A 20,977-nucleotide genomic window follows, 5' to 3' on the forward strand; every position below is an offset into this window, starting at 1 on the left:
GACCCTTGCCATCTTCCCACACCTGCCTTCCAAAAGCCTGGCATCCAGTCTTTATTCTTCACGTAGGAGATTGGAAGTCTTCTCTGGAAAACCCATTCAGCCCAAGAGGAAAGATTTAAAGACAATGACAAGGCATTTTCTAAGAAATGGGCAGCCAGTTCTACCTACAGGGAAGTTCAAAAACGACAAGTCCTCCCAGGTACTCAGAGCTTCCATCAGCTTTTGAGTCTCTAACCCTTAAGCAAGGATAGACTAGCAAGGTTTACCAGACATCTATGGAAATATTCTAACATGAGAGATAAAGACCAAAACAGTCAAAAGCAACCCTCCTCTCCTCCTAAAAATGCAACTTGGAAAAAACAGACATTATGCAGAGAATAAACAAAAACAAAAGCTTTCATTAGTATCATCAAAGATATGAGAAGATACGGACCCGTGAAAAAAGAAAACAAGAACAGAACGCTATTTATTAATTTTAAAAACGAATATTTAGACAAAAAAGTAAAAGATCTTAGAAATCAAAAACATGAAGACAGAAATGAAAACTCTATCTTCCAGGAATGAAGGACATGTTTCTAGATTGAAATGACCCACTGAATGGCCAGCACAATGGATGAATATAGACCTACAACAGGCCTACTGGGCAAAAAGAGGATTCTATAAACTTCTAGAGGAAAAAACCACAGCACATACAAAGAATCAGTAATCAAAGTAGCTTATGACTTCTTACTTAACAATTCTGGAAGTTAGAAGATAATGGAAGATTTCCTTCAATGTTTTGTAGTAAAGTTATTTCTAACCTAAATATCTATACTCAGTTATCAATGTGTGGGAAGATAAAGATAATTTCAGATATAGAAGATCTCAAAAGTTTTACTAGGCACACACTTTTCTAAGAAGCTACTGGAGAGACTAATCCATCAAAATGAGAGAGTAAACCAAGAAAGAGAAGATGTAGGACAAAAAAACAAACAAGAGATCCAACATTGGAAACAGGTGAAGGGAATTCTCACATTTATGATAGAGATGGGGGTCACCAAACCAGACTGAAGAAGGTCAAGTGTTCCACCACAGATCTTAAAGAAGAGGAAACTGATAAGACTACTCAGTCCAAATAAATATCTTGAGGGGAGATTTAGATCAAATAGCAGAGAATTTGGGGTTTATTTCCAATGTGCACAAAGAATACAAGGAAACTAAAAATTAGGCAATTATTAACTCTAAGGAAAACAAAAAGGTATGAGTGAAAGGAAAAGTAATCACAGTTTAGTAATTGGCTCAACATTTACTAGCATATATAGTTACAGTAATTTGTTGTTAGTGCTGTTTAGTCAATTCCAACTCCTAGTGATCCTGCGTACAGTAGAACAGAACCCTGTCTGGTCTTTTTGTGCCATCATCTCACCTTCCGGTGCTGTATCAGACAATTCTCTGCTGCTATTCATAGTGTTTTCATGGCCAATTTTTTCTGAAGTGGTTGCCAGGTCCTTCTTCCTAGTCTGTCTCAGTCTGGAAGATCCACTGAAACCTGTTCACTATGGGTGACCCTGCTGCTATTTGAAATACAGTGGCACAGCTGTCAGCATCACAGCAACACACAGCCACCACAGAATGACAACCAACAGATGGATGGTGTGGTTCCTGCCCCAAAAGGGACCCAGGCCTTGGCAGTGAGAGGGCCGAATCTTAACCACTAGACCACCAGGCCTTGGCTAGTCATAGTAATAGAAACATTGAATACTGATCTAAAAAAAGTTATGATATAACTATATTAGTTGGTATGGGAGTTAGGAAATGTGTGTATGTGAGGGAAGAGGTAGGGAGGAAGAAGAGCTAACTCTTCATCTTCATGTGGGATGTCAACAGATAGTAGCTAATAACGAAAAATCAAGAATTAGCAACACAGGCATGTTATTTAGCCATACAAAGGTAAATATCCAAAGAATCACTTAAATAAGAGTTGAAAGTAGTTACCCCTGTGGGAAAGGGTGAGGGGACCTGGGGACTCGTGTATTTAAATCTTGCAGAACTAGTCTACTCTTTGTATGCATAGTTAAAAGAGAAAAGAAAATCCCTTAAGAAGGGGTCATATGGAGACTGACTTACCATCTCTCTCTCTTTTTAAAAACTTATCTTTGAGGTATAATTTATTTTTTTTAAAGTTTTTTTTTTTTTTCAGGAAGATTAGCCCTGAGCTGACTGCTGCCAATCCTCCTCTTTCTGCTGAGGAAGGTTGGCCCTGAGCTAACATCTGTGCCCAGCTTCCTCTACTTTATACGTGGGATGCCTACCACAGCATGGCTTCCCAAGCAGTGTCATGTCTGCATCTGGGATCCGAACCAGCGAACCCCGGGCTGCTGAAGTGGAACGTGCGCACTTAACCGCTGTGCCACTGGGCCGGCCCCTGAGGTATAATTTATATACAATAAATTGTACACAGGTTTTTGTTTGATGAGTTTTGATAAATATATGCATACACCTTTGTAACTACAACCACAATCTAATATCCATCTCTTACTGAATCAAAGATAGCTGGTTTTCCCTCCATCTGGAACAGCTAATTTTTTTCATTGATAAAGCACAAAATGGAGGACCTGGTTTGCATTTAGAGGCCACAAATGCCTATCTTTAAACCCAAGAATCACACTCTGTATAGTGAGAGGCTCACAGCATGAGGTGGAAATGAAAGGGACTGACCTGACATTGGATTGAGTGGGTTTTGTGTCTTCCCTCTTCCATTCAATTGAAAGCCTATGTTCACAAAGCAGATTGACTGGAGGAGTTGCGCTCTCTTTATTTAAATTATTTCTCTATTTAAAACCCAACTATGCTATTCTGTGCTCTTTGTGGACTATTTACTTACTGATTTCCTTCCCCTATACTGATTAACATTTAAATTTTACATAAAATGCCACATCTAGGGAAACGGATATGGGCATTCAAACTAAAGAGGAAAAAGCTGACTGATGCTCAAAACATAATAAAACTTCCTCATTTTTTAAAAATTAGGGGAGTTATGACAGTCAATATCCTATATTGGCCTGTAAAACCTATTCTTAACAAATATGTGAGAACATACAAAAATGTAAATATGAGTGGGAGAATTTCAACGATGTTCTGAAAAAAGGTATGCTGGTATACTAGCCCGGTGAGAATCATTTCCAAAAAAAGACAAGTGTTGTAGTTCCAGGAGGAAAATTCCAGCCTGAGATGCCTACCCTAGAAATCACATTTTTTCCCCTTGGTATAGGATATGGTAGTTCCCCGCTCTGGAGCTTCCACAAGTTCTGGCCCTGATTCAACAAACCAAGAACACAAGCTTGCTACCATCTTGTACCTCCTGTCAGCCACATAACTTATTATGATAATATGTATTACTTTTCACAAAGTAGTAGTGACAAATGAGATTTATCTTGAGTTACTCCAGGGAATGGAAATAAATCTGGGTTTAAAAAAGCTGTGAAAAGTTTTACACAAGTTAAGGTTTCCCCCTGGATTTCATGAGGTTGTCTGGACAATAGTGAAATAGATTAAAGGAAGTCTGATGGTCTTGAGAGAAAAACCACATAAGCTATGGTGCTGACACATAGTTGGTACAGAGCAGTTTTCTTTTAGGATTGTCTATAGTCTACTATCTATCCCTGTTACACTGTTCAGTGACTAGAAAATCTCATCCACACGATGTTCTCTGGCCTTAAGTAGCTGCCTACCTATGGCCCTACCTCTTGTCATCCCAGGGCTCACGTGGCTGGTTACCTCACATTGTGCGGCTGCTTATCACAGGACAGCACAGTGCTTGCAATGGATTGCTGCAGGTGCTGTCGTTGCTTCCTCAGGGTCTGCTGGAAGTCATCTTCCAGGGTCTGTACTACATAACGCAGAAAAAGGACACGCCCAGGCAGATTTTGTCCCTGTGGGAGAAAAAATGAGGATTATTTCTCTTAATCTCCTGGATGACAGTGAGCATTGGGCTCTCATAAATACTAAGTCCAAAGGAAGGCTATGAGTCAATGAGTGTGTCTGTACCTAAAAGGGAGGCTCCTGGGAGAGAGCAGGCAGTTTAGGTCATTACAAAAGAGGGCAAACTGGGCAATCCTAGAGCCTGGAAGCTCAAAACTGTAGACATCCTGATTTTAAGAGACAGCCATGGGCAGTCAGTGTCTCTCACTGAACCTGACTCTCAGTCTCAGGATAAACCCCAAACTGTGGATATCAGAACAGAGAGACAGAAACTGGTTCCCACATGACTGCTGAGCTGCTAGATCAAGCAACCATGATGAGCACCCCACTGCTTGAACTTCTAGTAATGTGAGCTGATGCATATCCTTATTGTTTAAGCAAGTCTGAATTGGGTTTCCTGTTACAGGTGAAATGATTTTAACTTATTAAAGCCCAAGTGACACAGACAAAGAGCATGGGCTTTGGTGGTACACAGACCTTATTTATTTATCTTTCTTTGTTTTAAACCCAGCTCCATCCTTTACTTAACTTACCCCCCTGAGGCTTGCGTCCTTGTAATTTACGTGGTGATAACTCTAACCTTACCAAAGCCAGTATAAGGACCTGTACTCAGCAGGCAGGCACAGTTTGTTGGTTTCCCTTTACTGGGAGACAAATGCTAGGATCCAGGCCCAGGAGCTCAGGCTTTGAAACTTCAAAGAAAGAAAGGCACCAAACCATTTCTGGATTCTGTAGGAACTTTTCAAACACCAGGGGGTAGGCATATTCTCCGGGAACATAAACTCACAGACCAGGGTACGGTTTAGTCAGCAGGGAAAAGAATGACAACTCATTTCTATCTTTCTTTTTTGGGAGGAGATGGGGATGGGATTATCTTTGTCTTCCAAATGTGTATATTTTTTTCTCTAATCCTTATTAATTGATAAAAATGATTTTAAAAATCAAGTACTTGTGCTGCATTTACGATGAAAGAAAGCTTCCACTGACCCCACTCTCCACTACAACTTGTCCCCTCCAGTACCCTAGAGGAAATAATTTTTAACTCTTTCTTCTGAAGGTTACCCTAAACACCTCTAAAAAAATGAGCTCTTTTCACTATTTCTTGATTTATCAACTTCAGATATTATTTATTAGTTTCTGCTATGCTAAAGATTTAACTCGCCTATGCCACTTTTCACTTCTCCTCTTCCTAAAATAACTGTATCTCAATTTATATTCCATCATCTACAGACAGTATCTCTTGACTCCCCACTTTGTAAGAATGGATGTTATAACAGCCCTACTATTCTCAGAGATCCTATCCCTTTTCATCTCCCAATCTTTATCCTCCATACTTTTCCATTTTCCATTGTCAAGGCTAATAAAATTGTCTTCTAGGCTTTGTATATAAGTTGATTCTAAATATAACTAGTGTTTACAGTATGAGGACTATGTTAAAACTATTTACTACACTCGAACTCCAAGAAAATCATTCCTTTCTTCTGAAGGTTTTGATTTTCTTAAAGTTTCTTTTTTAAAGATTTTCTCCCTACATTGCCTGCCATTATCACTTCTTTCAACTCAAGAATGGTGCTGACTCTTGAGAATACCCTTCTTTCCCAAATTGTTTTTTTTATATTTTTTAAAACAACTTTATTGACAAACCATAAAATTCACTCATTTTAAATAAGTTGTAAATTTATCAAGTTCGGCAACCATCACCATAACCAATTTTTAGAACATCTTCATCACTGAAACAAGATCCCTCATGCCTGTTTAAGCTAATTCTCACTCCCACCCCCTGCCCCAGACAACTACTCATCTACTTTCTGGCTCTCTTGCGTTGCCTTTCTGGACATTTCATATATATAAAATTATACAATATGTGACCTTATATGTGTGATTTCCTTTTACTTAGCTTAATGTTTTTTGAGGTTCATCTGTGCCATAGCATGCATCAGTAGCTCATTACTTTTTATTACTGAATAGCATTCCATATGTGGACATAGCACATTTTGTTTATCGACCCAACAGTTGATGGACACTTGGGTTGTTTCCACTTTTTGGCTATGATGAATAATGCTGCTATGACATTCACGTGCAAGTCCTTCCTAGCCATATGTTTTCTTTCCTTGGGTTGATATCTGGAAGTGAAATAGCTGGGTCACATGATGAGTTTATGTTTAATTTTTTAAAGAAACTGCCAAACTGTTTTCCAAAGTGGCTGTACCATTTACATTCCTACCAGCAATGTATGAAATTTCCTGTATCTCCACATTCTTGCCAACATTTGTTGTTGCCCGGTTTCTTTCCTTTTTAAAAAAAATTTTAGTCGTGGTAAAAACTCCGTAACATCAAATTTATCCTCTTAACCATTTTTAAGTGTACAGTTCAGTAGTGTTAAGTATATCCATGCTGTTGTGTAACAGATCTCCAGAACTTTTCCATCTCGCAAAACTGAAACTCTATGCACACTGAACAATAACTCCCCATTTCCCCCTTGTAACCAACATTCTATTTGCTGTTTCTATGAATCTGACTACTGTAGATACCTCATGTAAGTCAAATTATACCGTATTTTCCTTTTTGTGACTGATCTATTTTACTTAGTACAATGTCCTCATTAAGCTACCATCCATGTTGTAGCATATAGAGGATTTCCTCCCTATTTAAAGCAGAATTAATATTCCATTGTATAAATATATATATATATATCACATTTTGTTCATCCAGTCATCTGGTGATGGACACTTGGGTTGCTTCCACCTCTTTGCTATTGTGAATACTGCTGCTATGAACAGGGGTGTGCAAAGATCTCTTCCAGACCTTGCTTTCGAGTCTTTTGCATATCTACCCAGAACTGGGATTGCTGGATCATATGGTAATTCTATTTTCAATTTTTTGAGGAAACACCATACAGTTTTCCACAGTGATTACACCATTTTACAATTCTACCCACAGTGGACAAGGGTTCTAATTTCTCCACATCCTTGTCACTACTTATTTTGTTAAAAAAAAAATTTCTTTTTTATAGTAGCCATCCTCATGGGTGTGAGGTGATATGTCATTGTGGTTTTGATTTACATTTCTCTAATGATGAGTGATGTTGAGCATCTTTCTTTCTTTCTTTCTTTCTGTGAGGAAGATTGGCCCTGAGCTAACATCTGTTGCCAATCTTCTTTTTGCTTGAAAAAGATGGTCGCTGAGCTAACATATGTGCCAATCTTTCTCTATTTTGTATGTGGGATGGCACCTCAGTCTGGCTTGATGAGTGGTGCATAGGTCTGCACCTGCAAACCCAAGATTGGAAGCAGAGCATGGAAACTTAACCACTAAACCACTGAGCTGGCCCCTTGAGCATCTTTTCATATGCTTCTTGGCCATTTGTATATCATCTTTGGAGAAATGTCTATTCAAGTCCTCTGTTTTCTTTAAAATCAGGGTTTTTGTTGTTGTTGTTGTTGAGTTGTAGGAGTTCTTTATATAGTCTGGATATTAACTCCTTATCAGATATATGATTTAAAAAAATTTTCTCTCATTCCTCAGATTGTCTTCTCACTCTTGATTGTGTCCTTTGATGCTCAGAAATTTTTATCTTTGATGTAGTCCCATCCGTCTATTTTTTTGCCTGTGCCTTTGATGTCATATCAGAGAAATCAATGCCAAATCCAATGTCATGAAGATTTCCCCCTATGTTTTCTCCTAAGAGTTTAGTATTTTGGGGTCTTCTATTTAGATCTTTGATCGATTTTGAGTTAATTTTTGTTATAGTTCTGGTAAGGGTCCGACTTCATTCTTTTGCACGTGGATATCCAGTTTTCCCAACACCATTTATTGAAGAGACTATCCTTTCCCCATTGAATAGTCTTAGCATCTTTGATAAACATCACTTGACCATATTAACAAAGTTTTATTTCTGGGATCTCTATTCTATTCCATATGTCTATGTGTCTTCTTTATGAGAGTACTACACTTTTTTTAAAAAATGTTTTATTGAGTTAATGATAGGTTACAATCTTGTGAAATTTCAGTTGTACATTATTGCCTGTCAGTCGTGTTGTAGGTGCAACCCTTCACCCTTTGTGCCCATCCCTCCACCCCACCTTTCCCCTGGTAGCCACTAATCTGTTCTCTTTGTCCACAGGTTTAAATTCCTCATATGAGTAGAGTCATACAGAGATTGTCCTTTTCTATCTGGCTTATTTCACTTAACATAATTCCCTCAAGGTCCATCCATGTTGTTGCAAATGGGACGATTTTGTTCTTTTTTACGGCTGAGTAGTATTCCATTGTATATATATACCACATCTTCTTTATCCAATCATCTGTTGATGGGCACTTAGGTTGCTTCCACATCTTGGTGATTGTAAATAATGCTGCAATAAACATTGGAGTGCATAGGGCTTTTGCAATTGCTGACTTCAAGCTCTCTGGCTAGATATACAGTAGTGGAATAGCTGGATCATATGGTAGTTCTATTTTTAATTTTTTGAAGAATCTCCATACTGTTTTCCATAGTTTGCATTCCCACCAGCAGTGTATGAGGGTTCCTTTTTCTCCACAACCTCTCCAACATTTGTTACTATTAGTTTTAGATATTTTTGTCATTCTAAGGGGTGTAAGGTGATATCTTAGTGTGGTTTTGATTTGCCTTTCCCTGATGATCAGCAATGATGAACATCTTTTCATGTGCCTATTGGCCATCCGTATATCTTCTTTGGAGAAATGTCTGTTCATGTCTCCTGCCCATTTTTTGATTGGGTTGTTTAATTTTTTGTTTTTGAGTTGTGTGAGTTCTTTATATATTATGGATATTAAGCCTTTGTCAGATGTATTACTTGCAAATATTTTTTCCCAGTTAGTGGGTTGTTTTTTTGTTTCAATCCTGTTTTCCCTCGCCTTGAAGAAACTCTTTAGTCTGATGAAGTCCCATTTGTTTATTCTTTCTATTGTTTCTCTTGTCTGAGAAGACATGGTGTCCAAAAAGATCCTTTTAATACTGATGTCAAAGAGTGTACTGCCTACATTTTCTTCTAGAAGACTTATGGTTTCAGGTCTCAGCTTTAGGTCTTTGATCCACTTTGAGTTTATTTTGGTGAATGGTGAAAAAGAATGGTCAATTTTCATTCTTTTACATGTGGCTCTCCAGTTTTCCCAGCACCATTTGTTGAAGAGACTTTCTTTCCTCCATTGTATGCCCTCAGCTCCTTTGTCGAAGATTAGCTGTCCATAGATGTGTGGTTTTATTTCTGGGCTTTCAATTCTGTTCCATTGATCTGTGCATCTGTTTTTGTACCAGTACCATGCTGTTTTGATTCCTGTAGCTTTGTAGTATGCCTTGAAGTTAGGGATTGTGATGCCTGCAGCTTTGTTCTTTTTTCTCAGGGTCTTTGGTTGCCCCATATGAATGTTTGGATTCTTTGTTCTACTTCTGTAAAGAATGTCATTGGGATTCTGATTGGGATGGTGTTGAATCTGTAGATTGCTTTAGGTAGAATGGGCATTTTAACTATGTTTATTCTTCCAATCCATGTGCATGGAATGTCTTTCCATCTCTTTATGTCGTCATCCATTTCTATCAGAAAAGTCTTGTAATTTTCATCTTATAGGTCTTTCACTTCCTTAGTTAAATTCACCCCGAGGTATTTTATTCTTTTTGTTGCGATTGTGAATGGTATTGTGTTCTTGAGTTCTTTTTCTGTTAGTTCGTTATTAGAATATAGAAATGCTACTGATTTACGTAAATTGATTTTATACCCTGCAACTTTGCTGTAGTTGTTGATTACTTCCAAAAGTTTTCCAATGGATTCTTTGGGATTTTCTATATATAAGATCATGTTGTCTGCAAACAGCGAGAGTTTCACTTCTTCCCACCCTATTTGGATTCCTTTTATTCCTTTTTCTTGCCTGATTGCTCTGGCCAGGACCTCCAGTACTATGTTAAATAAGAGTGGTGATAGAGGGCAACCTTGTCTTCTTCCTGTTCTTAGGGGGATGGCGCTCAGTTTTTGCCCATTGAGAATGATGTTGACTGTGGGTTTGTCATATGCGGCCTTTATTATGTTGAGGTAGTTCCCTTCTATCCCCATTTTGTTCAGAGTTTTTATCATAAATGGCTGTTGGATCTTGTCAAATGCTTTCTCTGCATCTATTGAGATGATCACATGGTTTTTATTCCTCAGTTTGTTGATGTGCTGTATCACGTTGATTGATTTGTGGATGTTGAACCATCCCTGTGTCCCTGGTATGAATCCCACTTGATCATGATGTACGATCCCTTTGATGAATTGCTGTATTCGGGTTGCCAAAATTTTGTTGAGAATTTTTGCATCTATGTTCATCAGTGATATTGGCCTGTAGTTCTCCTTTCTCGTGCTGTCCTTGTCAGGTTTTGGTATCAGCGTGATGTTGGCTGGCCTCGTAGAATGTGTGAGGAAGTGTTCCATCCTCCCTAGTTTTTTGGAATAGCTTGAAAAGGATAGGTATTAAATCCTCTCTGAAAGTTTGGTAGAATTCCCCAGGAAAGCCATCTGGTCCTGGGGTTTTATTCTTTGGGATGCTTTTGATGGCTGTTTCAATCTCTTTCCTTGTGATTGGCCTGTTCAAATTGTCTGCTTCTTCTTGAGTGAACTTTGGGAGATTGTAGGAGTCCAAGAATTTATCCATTTCCTCTAGGTTATCCATTCTGCTGGCATATAGTTTTTGTAGTATTCTCTTATAATCCATTGTATTTCTGCGGAGTCTGTTGTTATTTCTCCTCTTTCATTTCTGATTTTGTTTATTTCAGCTTACTCTCTTTTTTCTTTGTAAGTCTGGCTAGGGGTTTGTTAATTTTATTTATCTTCTCAAAGAACCAGCTCTTTGTTTCATTGATCCTTTCTACTGCCTTTTTTGCTTCAATAGCATTTATTTTTGCTCTGATTTTTATTATTTCTCTCCTTCTGCTGACTTTTGGCTTTGTTTGTTCTTCTTTCTCAGTTAGGTGTAGTAAGATTGCTTATTTGGGATTTTTCTTGTTTGTTAAGATGTGCCTGAATTGCGATGAATTTTCCTCTTAATACAACTTTTGCTGCATCCCGTATGAGTTGGTATGGTATGTTATCATTTTCATTTGCCTCCAGGTATTTTTTTATTTCTTCCTTAATTTCTTCAATGATCCATTGCTTGTTCAATAGCATATTGTTTAGTCTCCACATCTTTGTGACTGTCTCAGCTTTTTTCTTGTAATTAATTTCTAGCTTTACAGCATTATGATTGGAGAAGATGCTTGTTATTATTTCAATTTTTTTAAATTTGTAGAGGCTTGCCTTGTTTCCCAACATATGGTCTATACTTGAGAATGTTACATGCATGCTTGAGAAGAATGTGTATTCTGCTGTTTTTGGATGAAGTGTTCTATATATGTCTATTAAGTCCAACTGTTTTAGTTTTTTGTTTAGCTCCACTTTTCTTTGTTGATTTTCTGTCTGGATGATCTGTCCATTGATGTGAGTGGGCTGTTGAGGTCCCCTACTATTATTGTGTTATTTTTGATATCTTCATTTAGGTTTGTTAATAGTTGCTTTATGAACTTTGGTGCTCCTGTGTTGGGTGCATAGATATTTATAAGCGTTATTTCTTCTTGATGAAGTGTCCCTTTGATCATTATATATTGGCCCTCTATGTCTCTCTTTACCTGCCTTATCTTGAAGTCTGTTTTGTCTGATATAAGTATTGTGACACCTGCTTTCTTTTGTTTGCTATTAGCTTGGAGTATTGTTTTCCACTCCTTCACTCTGAGCCTGTGTTTGTCCTTGGAGCTGGGGTGTGTTTCCTGGAGGCAACAAGTTGTTGGATCATGTTCTTTAATCCATTTTGCCACTCTGTGTCTTTTTATTGGAGAGTTCAATCTGTTTACATTGAGGGTGAGTATTGATGCATGAGAGCTTAATGCTGTCATTCTGTAGCTCATGTTCTGGTTTTCCTGCATTTCCTTTGTTTCTCTTCCTGTGTGTTTTAGCCTACCCATTGACTTCTGCAATTTCTTAGGCTGGGTTTCTTAGATTTTTCCTTATTTATGTTTTGTGTCTCTGTTCTGTTTTTTAGTTTAGTGGCTACCCTGAAGTTTGTATTCAGAATCTCGTGTATAACATAGTCCATTTTCTGGTGGTCTCTTACTTCCTTAGCCTAGATTGTTTCAGTCCCTTTCCTCCTCCCCTCCTAAATTATTATTTTCATCTCCTATTCCAACTTGTGTTGTGAGTTTGTGGTTAGAGTGATAAGATTGTCTTTGCTTTGGTGATTTCCTTCCCTTTATCCTAATGCTATAGTTGAATATTTGCTATCCTATTCAGATTCAATCTATTTGTCTCCCTACTCTGTGTTTTGTGACCCCTTTCTCCCTTTTTTTCTTTTTTCAGGTATGAGAGCCTTCTTGAGGATATCTTGTAGTGGAAGTTGTGTGACTACGAAGTCCCTTAGCTTTTGTTTGTCTGGAAAATATTTAATTTCTCCCTCATATCTGAAGGATATTTTTGCTGGATAGAGTATTCTTGGCTGAAGATTTTTATCCTTCAAAGTTTTGAATATGTCACTCCAATCTCTCCTAGCTTGTAAGGTTTCTGTAGAGAAATCCGCTGAAAGTCTGATGGGGTTCCTTTGTAGGTTATTTTCTTCAGCCTTGCTGCACTGAGTATTCTTTCTTTGCCCTTCATTTTTGCCATTTTTACTACTATGTGCCTTGCAGTAGGTCTTTTTACATTGACAAATGTATGAGATCTGAAAGCTTCCTCCACACACATTTCTCTCTCAATCCCTAGATTTGGGAAGGTCTCTTCTATTATTTCGTTGAGCACACTTTCTGCTCCATTTTCCTTTTGCACGCCCTCAGGAATTCCGATGATTCTTAAGTTGCATTTTCTCATTGAGTCAGCTATTTCTCTGAGAATTTCTTCAGTTTTTTAAATTCTTAGTTCTCTTTCTTCGTCTGTCTGGAGCCATTCAGCCTGTCTATCTTCGATTATGCTAATTTGCTCCTCTATGGTGTCTACATGGGCATTCAGGGAATCTGTATTCTGTTTTATCTGATCCATTGTATTTTTCATCTCTAGTATTTCTAATTGATTCTTCTTTATAATTTCAATCTCTTTTGTGAAGTAACTCCAGAACTTGTTGACTTGTTTCCCTTTACTTCATTGAATATTTTGAGGATAGCTATTTTGAACTCCTCTTCACTTAGTTTACCCATTTCCAAGCCCTCAGGACCTACTTCTGTATTTTTGTTGTTTTCCTTTTGGACTGTGCTGAATGGTAGAGGAGTGGTTTTTGCACATGATGCTATTATTCAGCTGCAATTACAGCTTGTTGCCACTAGATGGGGGTCGAGAGGCTTGTTTTCTGAGCCCTGTGCCTTCAGCCAAGATGGCGGCGCCCAGCATGGATTGGGGGATGAGGGGCACTTTCATTCACGCGACCAGTATTGGATCAGCTCTCGCTTTCTGGTCTCCCAGGGCCCTGGTTTGCTGGGGTTCCCCCACGGAAAGCTTTCCCCTGTTAGAGGGTTTCGCTGCAAGGGTGGTGGGAGTCCTGGATGATCCCCCGACACGCAGCCCCTCCCCCACCACTTCCCGCACCCGAGGCAGCATTCACAGTCTCTAGAGGAGGGAGCGAAGTTCTCTCCTACCGCGTTCCACCTCCTCTGAGGCCAGCTGCAGCCTCTCCGCCTTCCGTCATTGGGCTGCTGTGGGTCTCTGACGATTTCTGTTATTAGGATTGTTTTTTTGGTTGGAAAGCAGTTGCTCTTTTTGGTTGTACTTTGGAGGGGAGAGAGTCCCAGGTGAGCTCATGCTGCCATGTCAGCATGGAGTGCTGACGTCACTCCTCGAGAGTATCACACTCTTTTGATTACTATAGCTTTGTAATATGTTTTAAAATCAAGAGTATGAGTACTCCAACTTTGTTCTGCTTTTTCAAGATTTTTTGGCTATTCAGGGTCCTTTGAGATTCCATATGAATTTTAGGATGGACTTGTCTATTTCTGCAAAAATGCTGTTAGGATTTTGATAGGGATTGCATTGACTCTGTGGATTGCTTTGGGTAGTATTCACCACTTAACAACATTAAGTCTTCTAATCCATGAACACGAGATGTCTTACCATTTATATGTCTTTTTTTTTTTTTTTTTTGAGGAAGATTAGGCCTGAGCTAACATCCGTGCCCATCTTCCTCTACTTTATATGTGGGATGCCTACCACAGCATGGCTTGCCCAGTGGTGCCATGTCCACACCCAGGATCCAAACCGGTGAACTCCAGGCTGCCAAAGCAGAACGTGTGAATTTAACTGCTGCACCACTGGGCCAGCCCTGTCTTCTTTATTTTCTTTCAGCAGTGTTATGTAGTTTTCAGTGTATAAGTTGTTCACCTCCTTAGTTAGGTTTACTCCTAAGTATTTTATTCTTTTTGATGATATTGTTAATGAAACTGTTTTCTTAATTTCCTTTTCAGATTGTTCACGGTTAGTATATAGAAATGAAACTAACTTTTGCATGTTGATTTTGTATCCTGCAACCTTACTGAATTCATTTATCAGTTCTAACAGGTTTTCTGTGTGGAGTCTTGAGGGTTTTCTACACATAAGATCATGTCATCTGTGAACAGAGGTAATTTTGCTTCTTTCTTTCCAATTTAGATGTCTTTTATTTCCTTTCCTTACCTAATTGCTATGCTAATAGAAGAGATGAAAGCAGGCATCCTTGCCTTGTTCCTGATCTTAGAAGAAAAGCTTTTAATATTTCACCATTGAGTATGATGTTTGCTGTGAGTTTTTCATACAGGACTTTCATGCAGTAATTTCCTTCTGTTCCTAGTTTGTTGAGAGTTTTATTTTATCACGAAAGGGTGTTGAATCTTGTCAAAACCATGTTCTGGATCAACTGAGATGATCATGTGGCGTTTGTCCTTCATTCTGTTAATGTGGTATATTGCCCTGATTGATTTTCCTATGTTGAACCATCCTTGTATTTCTGGATAAATCCCACTTAGTCATGGTGTATAATCCTTATGATATGGTGCTGAATTTGCTTTGCTAGTATTTTACGGAGGATTTTTGCATGAATGTTCAAAAGGGATACTGGTCTGTAGTCTTCCTGTAGTGTCTTTGTCTGTCTTTGATATCAGGGTGAAGCTGGCTTCATAGAATGAAGATACTTTGTGTGATATCTATCTTTTTAAATCTATTGAGACTTAACATATGTGGCCTAACATATGGTGTATCCTGAAATATGTCCCATGTGCACTGAGAAGAATGTGTATATTGTTGTTGAGTAGAATGTTATGTATATAACTGTTAGATCTGGTTGTGTTGTTTAAGTTCTCTCTTTGTTAACTTATCTTCTGTTTGGTTGTTCTACCCATTATTGAGAATGGGGTATTGTAGTCTCCAACTCTTAATGTGGAACTGTCTATTTCTCCCTTCAATTCTGTCAGTTTTTGCTTCAGATTTTGATGAGATTTGAGCATTTGGAAAAACAACTACCTTTCCCAGTTGTTATCCACTGAGTTCATGCAGGGCAAGACCTTCACCAATAAGCCTGGCTAGAGATTCCGGGATGTCTCATCTTCCCTGAGGATGTGTTTCTCTAGGCTTGTGCATGTGCTTTTACCTGTCTTAATTTCCTAAGTGGCTTGTTCCTATTTCTTCTCAGGAGCCTACAGTCTCTTGCTCCCCTGGTACCTGTCTGTGGAACTGCATACTCTCTGCAGCTCTAACGTGCCAGAGTGCTTGCCTCTCTTTTCAGCAACTTCCAAACTATGCCACCATTCCTATCAGTGCTCTGAGTCAGGCAAGGCAGACACTATCCCTTGGGAAGCCCCCTACCAAGCCAGAACACTGGACTCAAAGTCCACTCTTTTGTTTCCATCCCAAGGGAGGAGCTGGGATATGGGAGATTTCCTCGCAGTTGCACCATGCTATCTTGGGTAAGGGGAGTGGCATGGGCACACAAAATACTACAAACTTTCTTACTCCTTTGAATGGAGTCCCGTCTTGGTTATGCATGGCCTGGGTACTACAGCTTCCCAAATGGTCTGTAGAGTTTTCACACAAGTATATTGGTCCATATGTTGTTGTTAATTTGGTGTCTCCATGGGGGAACAAGGGCCTGGAGCTTCCTTGTCTACCATCTTGGTGATGTTTCCCAGATCATTCTTTCTTAAAGCCCTATGTTATTTTGCTCCAACATGGACTGACTGCTGTCTAGGTCAACTATTTGCTGTAATCTTAGGACTTCTCTTTACAACTTTCCTGGATTAGATCTAGTGTCTCTCTCTTTTTTCTTTTGGTGAAGAAGATTTGCTCTAACATCTGTTGCCAACTTTCCTCTTTTTTGCTTGAGAAAGATTTGCCCTGAGCTAACTGCTGTGCCAATCTTCCTCTACTTCGCATGTGGGATGCTTCCACAGCATGGCTGATGAGTGGAGTAGGACCATGCCCAGGATCCAAACCCGCAAACCCAAGCTGCCGAGGCAGAGCGCATGGAACTTTAGCCACTTGGCCACAGGGCCAGACCAAACCTCCCTCTTTTTTGATTATTCTCCCATTTTTTCGATACATACCTTCAAGTAACCTCCTAAGAAATGGCATGTGGAGATATTTTTTTCAAGTTCCCATGTTTGGAAATGTCTTTATTCTACCCTCACACTTGACTAATAGTTTGGCTGAGTCCAGAATTCTAAATTGAAAATAATTTGTTCCATTCAAATGCTTTTGCGTGAGCCGAACAGAAAGCTGGCAATTAAATTTATGGATCCCTAAAGGTCAGAATGCAGACGATTTTTTTTCTGGAGCACCAACTAGCTGCCTTCATTTATGACAGATGGTTCACTCAATTTCTTTAGGCAATGAATCCTTTGACTTTTTGCCTGAAGGGTAGATAACTTGGTGACTGAACTTTCTGTATAAGAATAGAGAGGTTGTCAGTTCCATCTACAAACTTTCAACAAATTTACAGCCCATATCTGACTCCAACCTTTTTATATGTTGTGTTTCTGAGTCCAAAGCCTCTCTGCTCTAAAGGGAAGATTTCCTTCCTCCTTGGCTGTAGCCCCTTACACATGTGTTCTAGCCTGAGGCTTTCTCTGCTTAGCTTCATCAATCATCACTCTTACATTTCCTTTAGATCTTCTAGTCTTCATTCAAATCCATTGTCCTCCATATTTTCATTGCCATGGATTTATAACCTTCTTTCTCTATTCTTCACTATTATTTTTAATGGGATCTCAAGAAGGAGAGGGATGAATGAAAGTATTCAATCTTGAATTGGAAGACAGCACATATCATTTCAATAGAAATTTTTGGGTGGAGGTGGGAGTGTAAGGAGGGAATAATGGTAAAGACTTTACTACCAAATTTGCTGTCATTTTTGTTTCTAGTTAAAACTTCCTCTGCAGAAGATACACCCTCATAATTGTTACGTTACCTCTTCCTCCATGACGTAAGTGAGCAGCTTCCAGTCCCACTCCACTGTCTTGGCATTAGCTGGATGTAGCCTGAAAGTCAAAGGACATCAATTAGAATTCTAGAGAGTCTTGTGGAACAAGGGAAGAGATCTGGAAGATGATAGAAGTGTGAAGCCTCCTCTTATCCTCAGTGCTCTTGCTCACCCTTTGATACAATACTATGTCATCTGAGGGTAGTGGAACTTCATTGTTTTTTTGCTACGCAGTATCCACTTTGGGAGGCATTAGTACCCCCAATTTTACTTTGAAGAAATCAACTCTTTATTACTCTCAGCCCACTGGCTTTACCTACTAGGACCCTGGGATGAAGCCTGTGAAGCATGTTGACCCAATCATGATATTCTACCCCTCAGTTCACAGTGATTTACTCAAAGATGGGCTCACATCTTATGTTATACCAATTAAAGCCTACAAGACTCAATTTCAGAACTTTTCTGTGATTATAAAGGAAGTGGACTCTCTCCCACTGAGACTATCATAAAAGCTGGAGGCTGAGAAGAATACCTATGGAGCCTGAAAACAGAAGCAAAGCAGAGCTGAAAAATGGATCAGTTCAATTTTTGAACTGAACTGAGTCACATCTCATTCTTAGGTTTCTAGTAACATGAGTCATTAAATTCTCTTTTAACAGCTGTTAAAGCCAGTTTGGACTGGGTTTCCTGTCACTTGCAATCCAAATAACACTAACATACTAAGTCATCCTCTCTAATGGTTAGCTGAATAAAACTTAGGCAAGAGAAAGCTGTGCCCCGAGTTCAGGTTCCCTAGAAGATTCATCAACATCTAAGGTTCATACTGTTGAATTTTCATGAGAAGCATGTAGGCCTCCTTTAGGACATCCACGGTCTCAGAGCCACTCAGAAGGATTTTCTGGATGATATGAGCCACAATTTCTCTGGGTGGGTAATGCTGGGGTGACACAAAGTCCATCAAAAACTGCACAGTCCCCAGGGGAAAATTTTCTTCAATGGTGTTTGTCACCATTCTTAGTCTTCGATGAGGGATGGGTTCTAATTTTTGACCCTTGCTCTGTAGACATAAAAAGAAAGAAATTAGGATGGGTTTCTACAGACATAAAAGCAAGAGGTTCTGGAACAGGTTGAAGACAGCAACATTTTCCATGCATTTGAAATATTTGTAATTTTAAAAGAAGAGACTGGAAAGGCTTATCTAAAAAACTTTTAATGACATGAAAATGCTTATATTAAGTTCAAAAATAAGAATTTAAAGTTCTATATATAACATGATTTCATCTGTGTTAAAATATAGCATAAAAGGGAAGTGCGAAAGAATCAAGAGCCAGCCTAAGTTGATTTTGGAGTGAGGGTGAGAAGATAGTTAGGGGCAGTTATGATACTACATTAGATAGTAAAATAAAGATGAAGAAAGTCGCTTCAAATATATTTTGTTGTTAGGAGAAGAATCCCATTTTGTTGATTTTTTTTGAGTCAACAGTAAATATTAAGTTGCACCCCCCCCCACCCCCCGCCGCAAATAAAGTATGGATAAAAAGACTGGGAGAGAAGATGTGAAAAAGTGGTTTCCTATTATCTGGATGGTGGAATTATGGATGACTTTTCCCCAATAAGCTCTTTCATATTTTTCAATTTTTCCAGAATAGACTTTCATAATCAGAAGAAAAACAAACATTAAAAAGTTTGTTTGATATAGGAACATAACAACAATTTTTGAACATTTAACTTATCCTCATTTAATTCTCACAACCCTAAGAAATACGTACTATTATTATTTCTATTTTATAGATAACGATAGGAAACTGAGATTTAGAGAGTAAGCATTTGTCATGCAACAAATGGCAAAAGCTGGTTTCACATATGGGTGGTATAACTCCAGAGCTACCCTCTAAACCTGTGCTCTCTATAAACAACAAAACCAACAACAATAAATATATTTTTGCTAACAATTTCAATTATTAAAAAATGTAAAATGTCTATGTGTAAAAAAGCAACTGGGAAAGAAATACACCAAATTATTAACAATAATAAATGCTGATAGAACCATGGTAATTATTTTTATATTTTAAAGTATTTTATATTAAGTATTTTTAAAATATGAGAATAAATATTGATTTTAAAACACCAACCAAACAGAGATTTAACAGTTTATGTATAACAGTAAAATAGTGATGGCTGGAATTGTCCTTCTAGGAAATCTTCTGGAGAAGAGAAGTCTAGTTAGCTTTCCTCATGTCTCAAATCACCTGAGGGTAACCCCTGATCTTGCTGATGAGAGACCAATACTGTAAATGGCATTTAAGGAGAATTAAGAGTAAGAGAAGATAAGAGAAGAACAAAAATCATTGGTGACTATTTTATGTGTGCACTTTATAATCTTGACCCTGTTTATTCATTTTTTGCCTACAAATGGAGACATCTACAAATAGATAAAATTTATAAATTGCTTTGATGCCTGTATCCTTAAGGGGAACTAATATTTATAGAGCACTTTCATAGGCCCTGAAAGCTGGCTTTGTGCTTTATGTGTTTAAGTCAAACATCTTTAAGTCAAACATCTCTATGATATGGACATTACGACTTGTTTCAGAGCTAAACAAAATGAGACTCAGAGGACTTGAGACCAGTGCTGGTAAGTGGCAGTGTAAGGACTGGCTGAGAAGTTCTGGGGGAAAATGACCTAGTGAAGAAGTACTCATTAGAAGCCCAAAAGAATCATAGGAGACACAGAAAATATTTACAGGTGTATTCTAGATGGCTGAGGTCCTTTAAGAAGGTAAGAAATTAAGATGAAGAAGAAAAATCCACTTTGTCTAGCCAAACTGCCACTTCATTATCCAAGTATGTGTACACAGAAGGGGGTGTGGTCTCCCCATCTGCATCTACAATGGCTTCTTTAGTCATGTGGCACCTACAAAGCACTATAGCCTTGATTAGGGAAACAGCTCTCTCCAGTCTCAAGCACTCTTGAGAATGGACAGATGTATCACCAACCTGAGGCAAACCCATAGCAAAACGAATGAGCTAGCGGTTGGGGAGTCATTCGCAAGAAGACATAAAACATATGAGAAGATATGACAATTAAAACGAGAGAAAAAATTCACTCTCCAAGGCCAAATCAATGTGAATCCCTGACACGTGGTAAGCTGAATCACCGATTGCTCCAACAAAGAGAATGTACTTTGTGACTTCTTCAACTACTTCAAGCCAATCTTCTTAACGTTGGAATGTGGTTATGAATAATGAGAAAATAGCTTCATACTGTGGGAATTAGCCAGAATTTTTCTTTCTTACATATCTGGCTTAGTTTTCACAGATCAATGAAGACCAACAGGAAGTAGCATTCCTACAAAAATCTTAAAAGTGAATCCCCCCACCCCCCTCCACAAGTCAGATAGCAATAATCTTGAAGGCACTGAAGTGGTAAGAGTATTACTATCTCTGTGATATGGGAGCTGTAATAAAGGCATAGGAACTGAACAGAAATATTTGATGAAGGCCTATGATGAGCCAGACACTCTAACAGGCACTTTACATTGTTATCTCATTTAATGATCCTGTGAGGTAT

At 38.5% G+C, this 20,977-nt stretch overlaps 1 protein-coding gene across 3 annotated transcripts in view; it reads right to left on the reverse strand.

Moving 5' to 3' along the window:
• The window catches only part of SIMC1 (SUMO interacting motifs containing 1), a 92,045-nt gene that overhangs the window by 23,638 nt on the left and 47,430 nt on the right, over positions 1-20,977 (reverse strand). For all 3 annotated transcript variants that reach the window (XR_002799508.2, XM_023617189.2, XM_023617191.2), the window contains exons 3-5: positions 18,231-18,463; positions 17,395-17,464; positions 3,757-3,911 (exon numbers count right to left, since the gene is read on the reverse strand). Coding sequence is in view for 2 of the 3 variants with exons in the window: in XM_023617189.2 (XP_023472957.2) it covers positions 3,757-3,911; positions 17,395-17,464; positions 18,231-18,463 (458 nt within the window). In the remaining variant the exon portion in view is untranslated. The remainder of the gene's footprint in view (positions 1-3,756; positions 3,912-17,394; positions 17,465-18,230; positions 18,464-20,977) is intronic.

Source organism: Equus caballus, chromosome 14, assembly GCF_041296265.1.
Source record: "Equus caballus isolate H_3958 breed thoroughbred chromosome 14, TB-T2T, whole genome shotgun sequence".
NCBI classification, from domain to species: domain Eukaryota; kingdom Metazoa; phylum Chordata; class Mammalia; order Perissodactyla; family Equidae; genus Equus; species Equus caballus.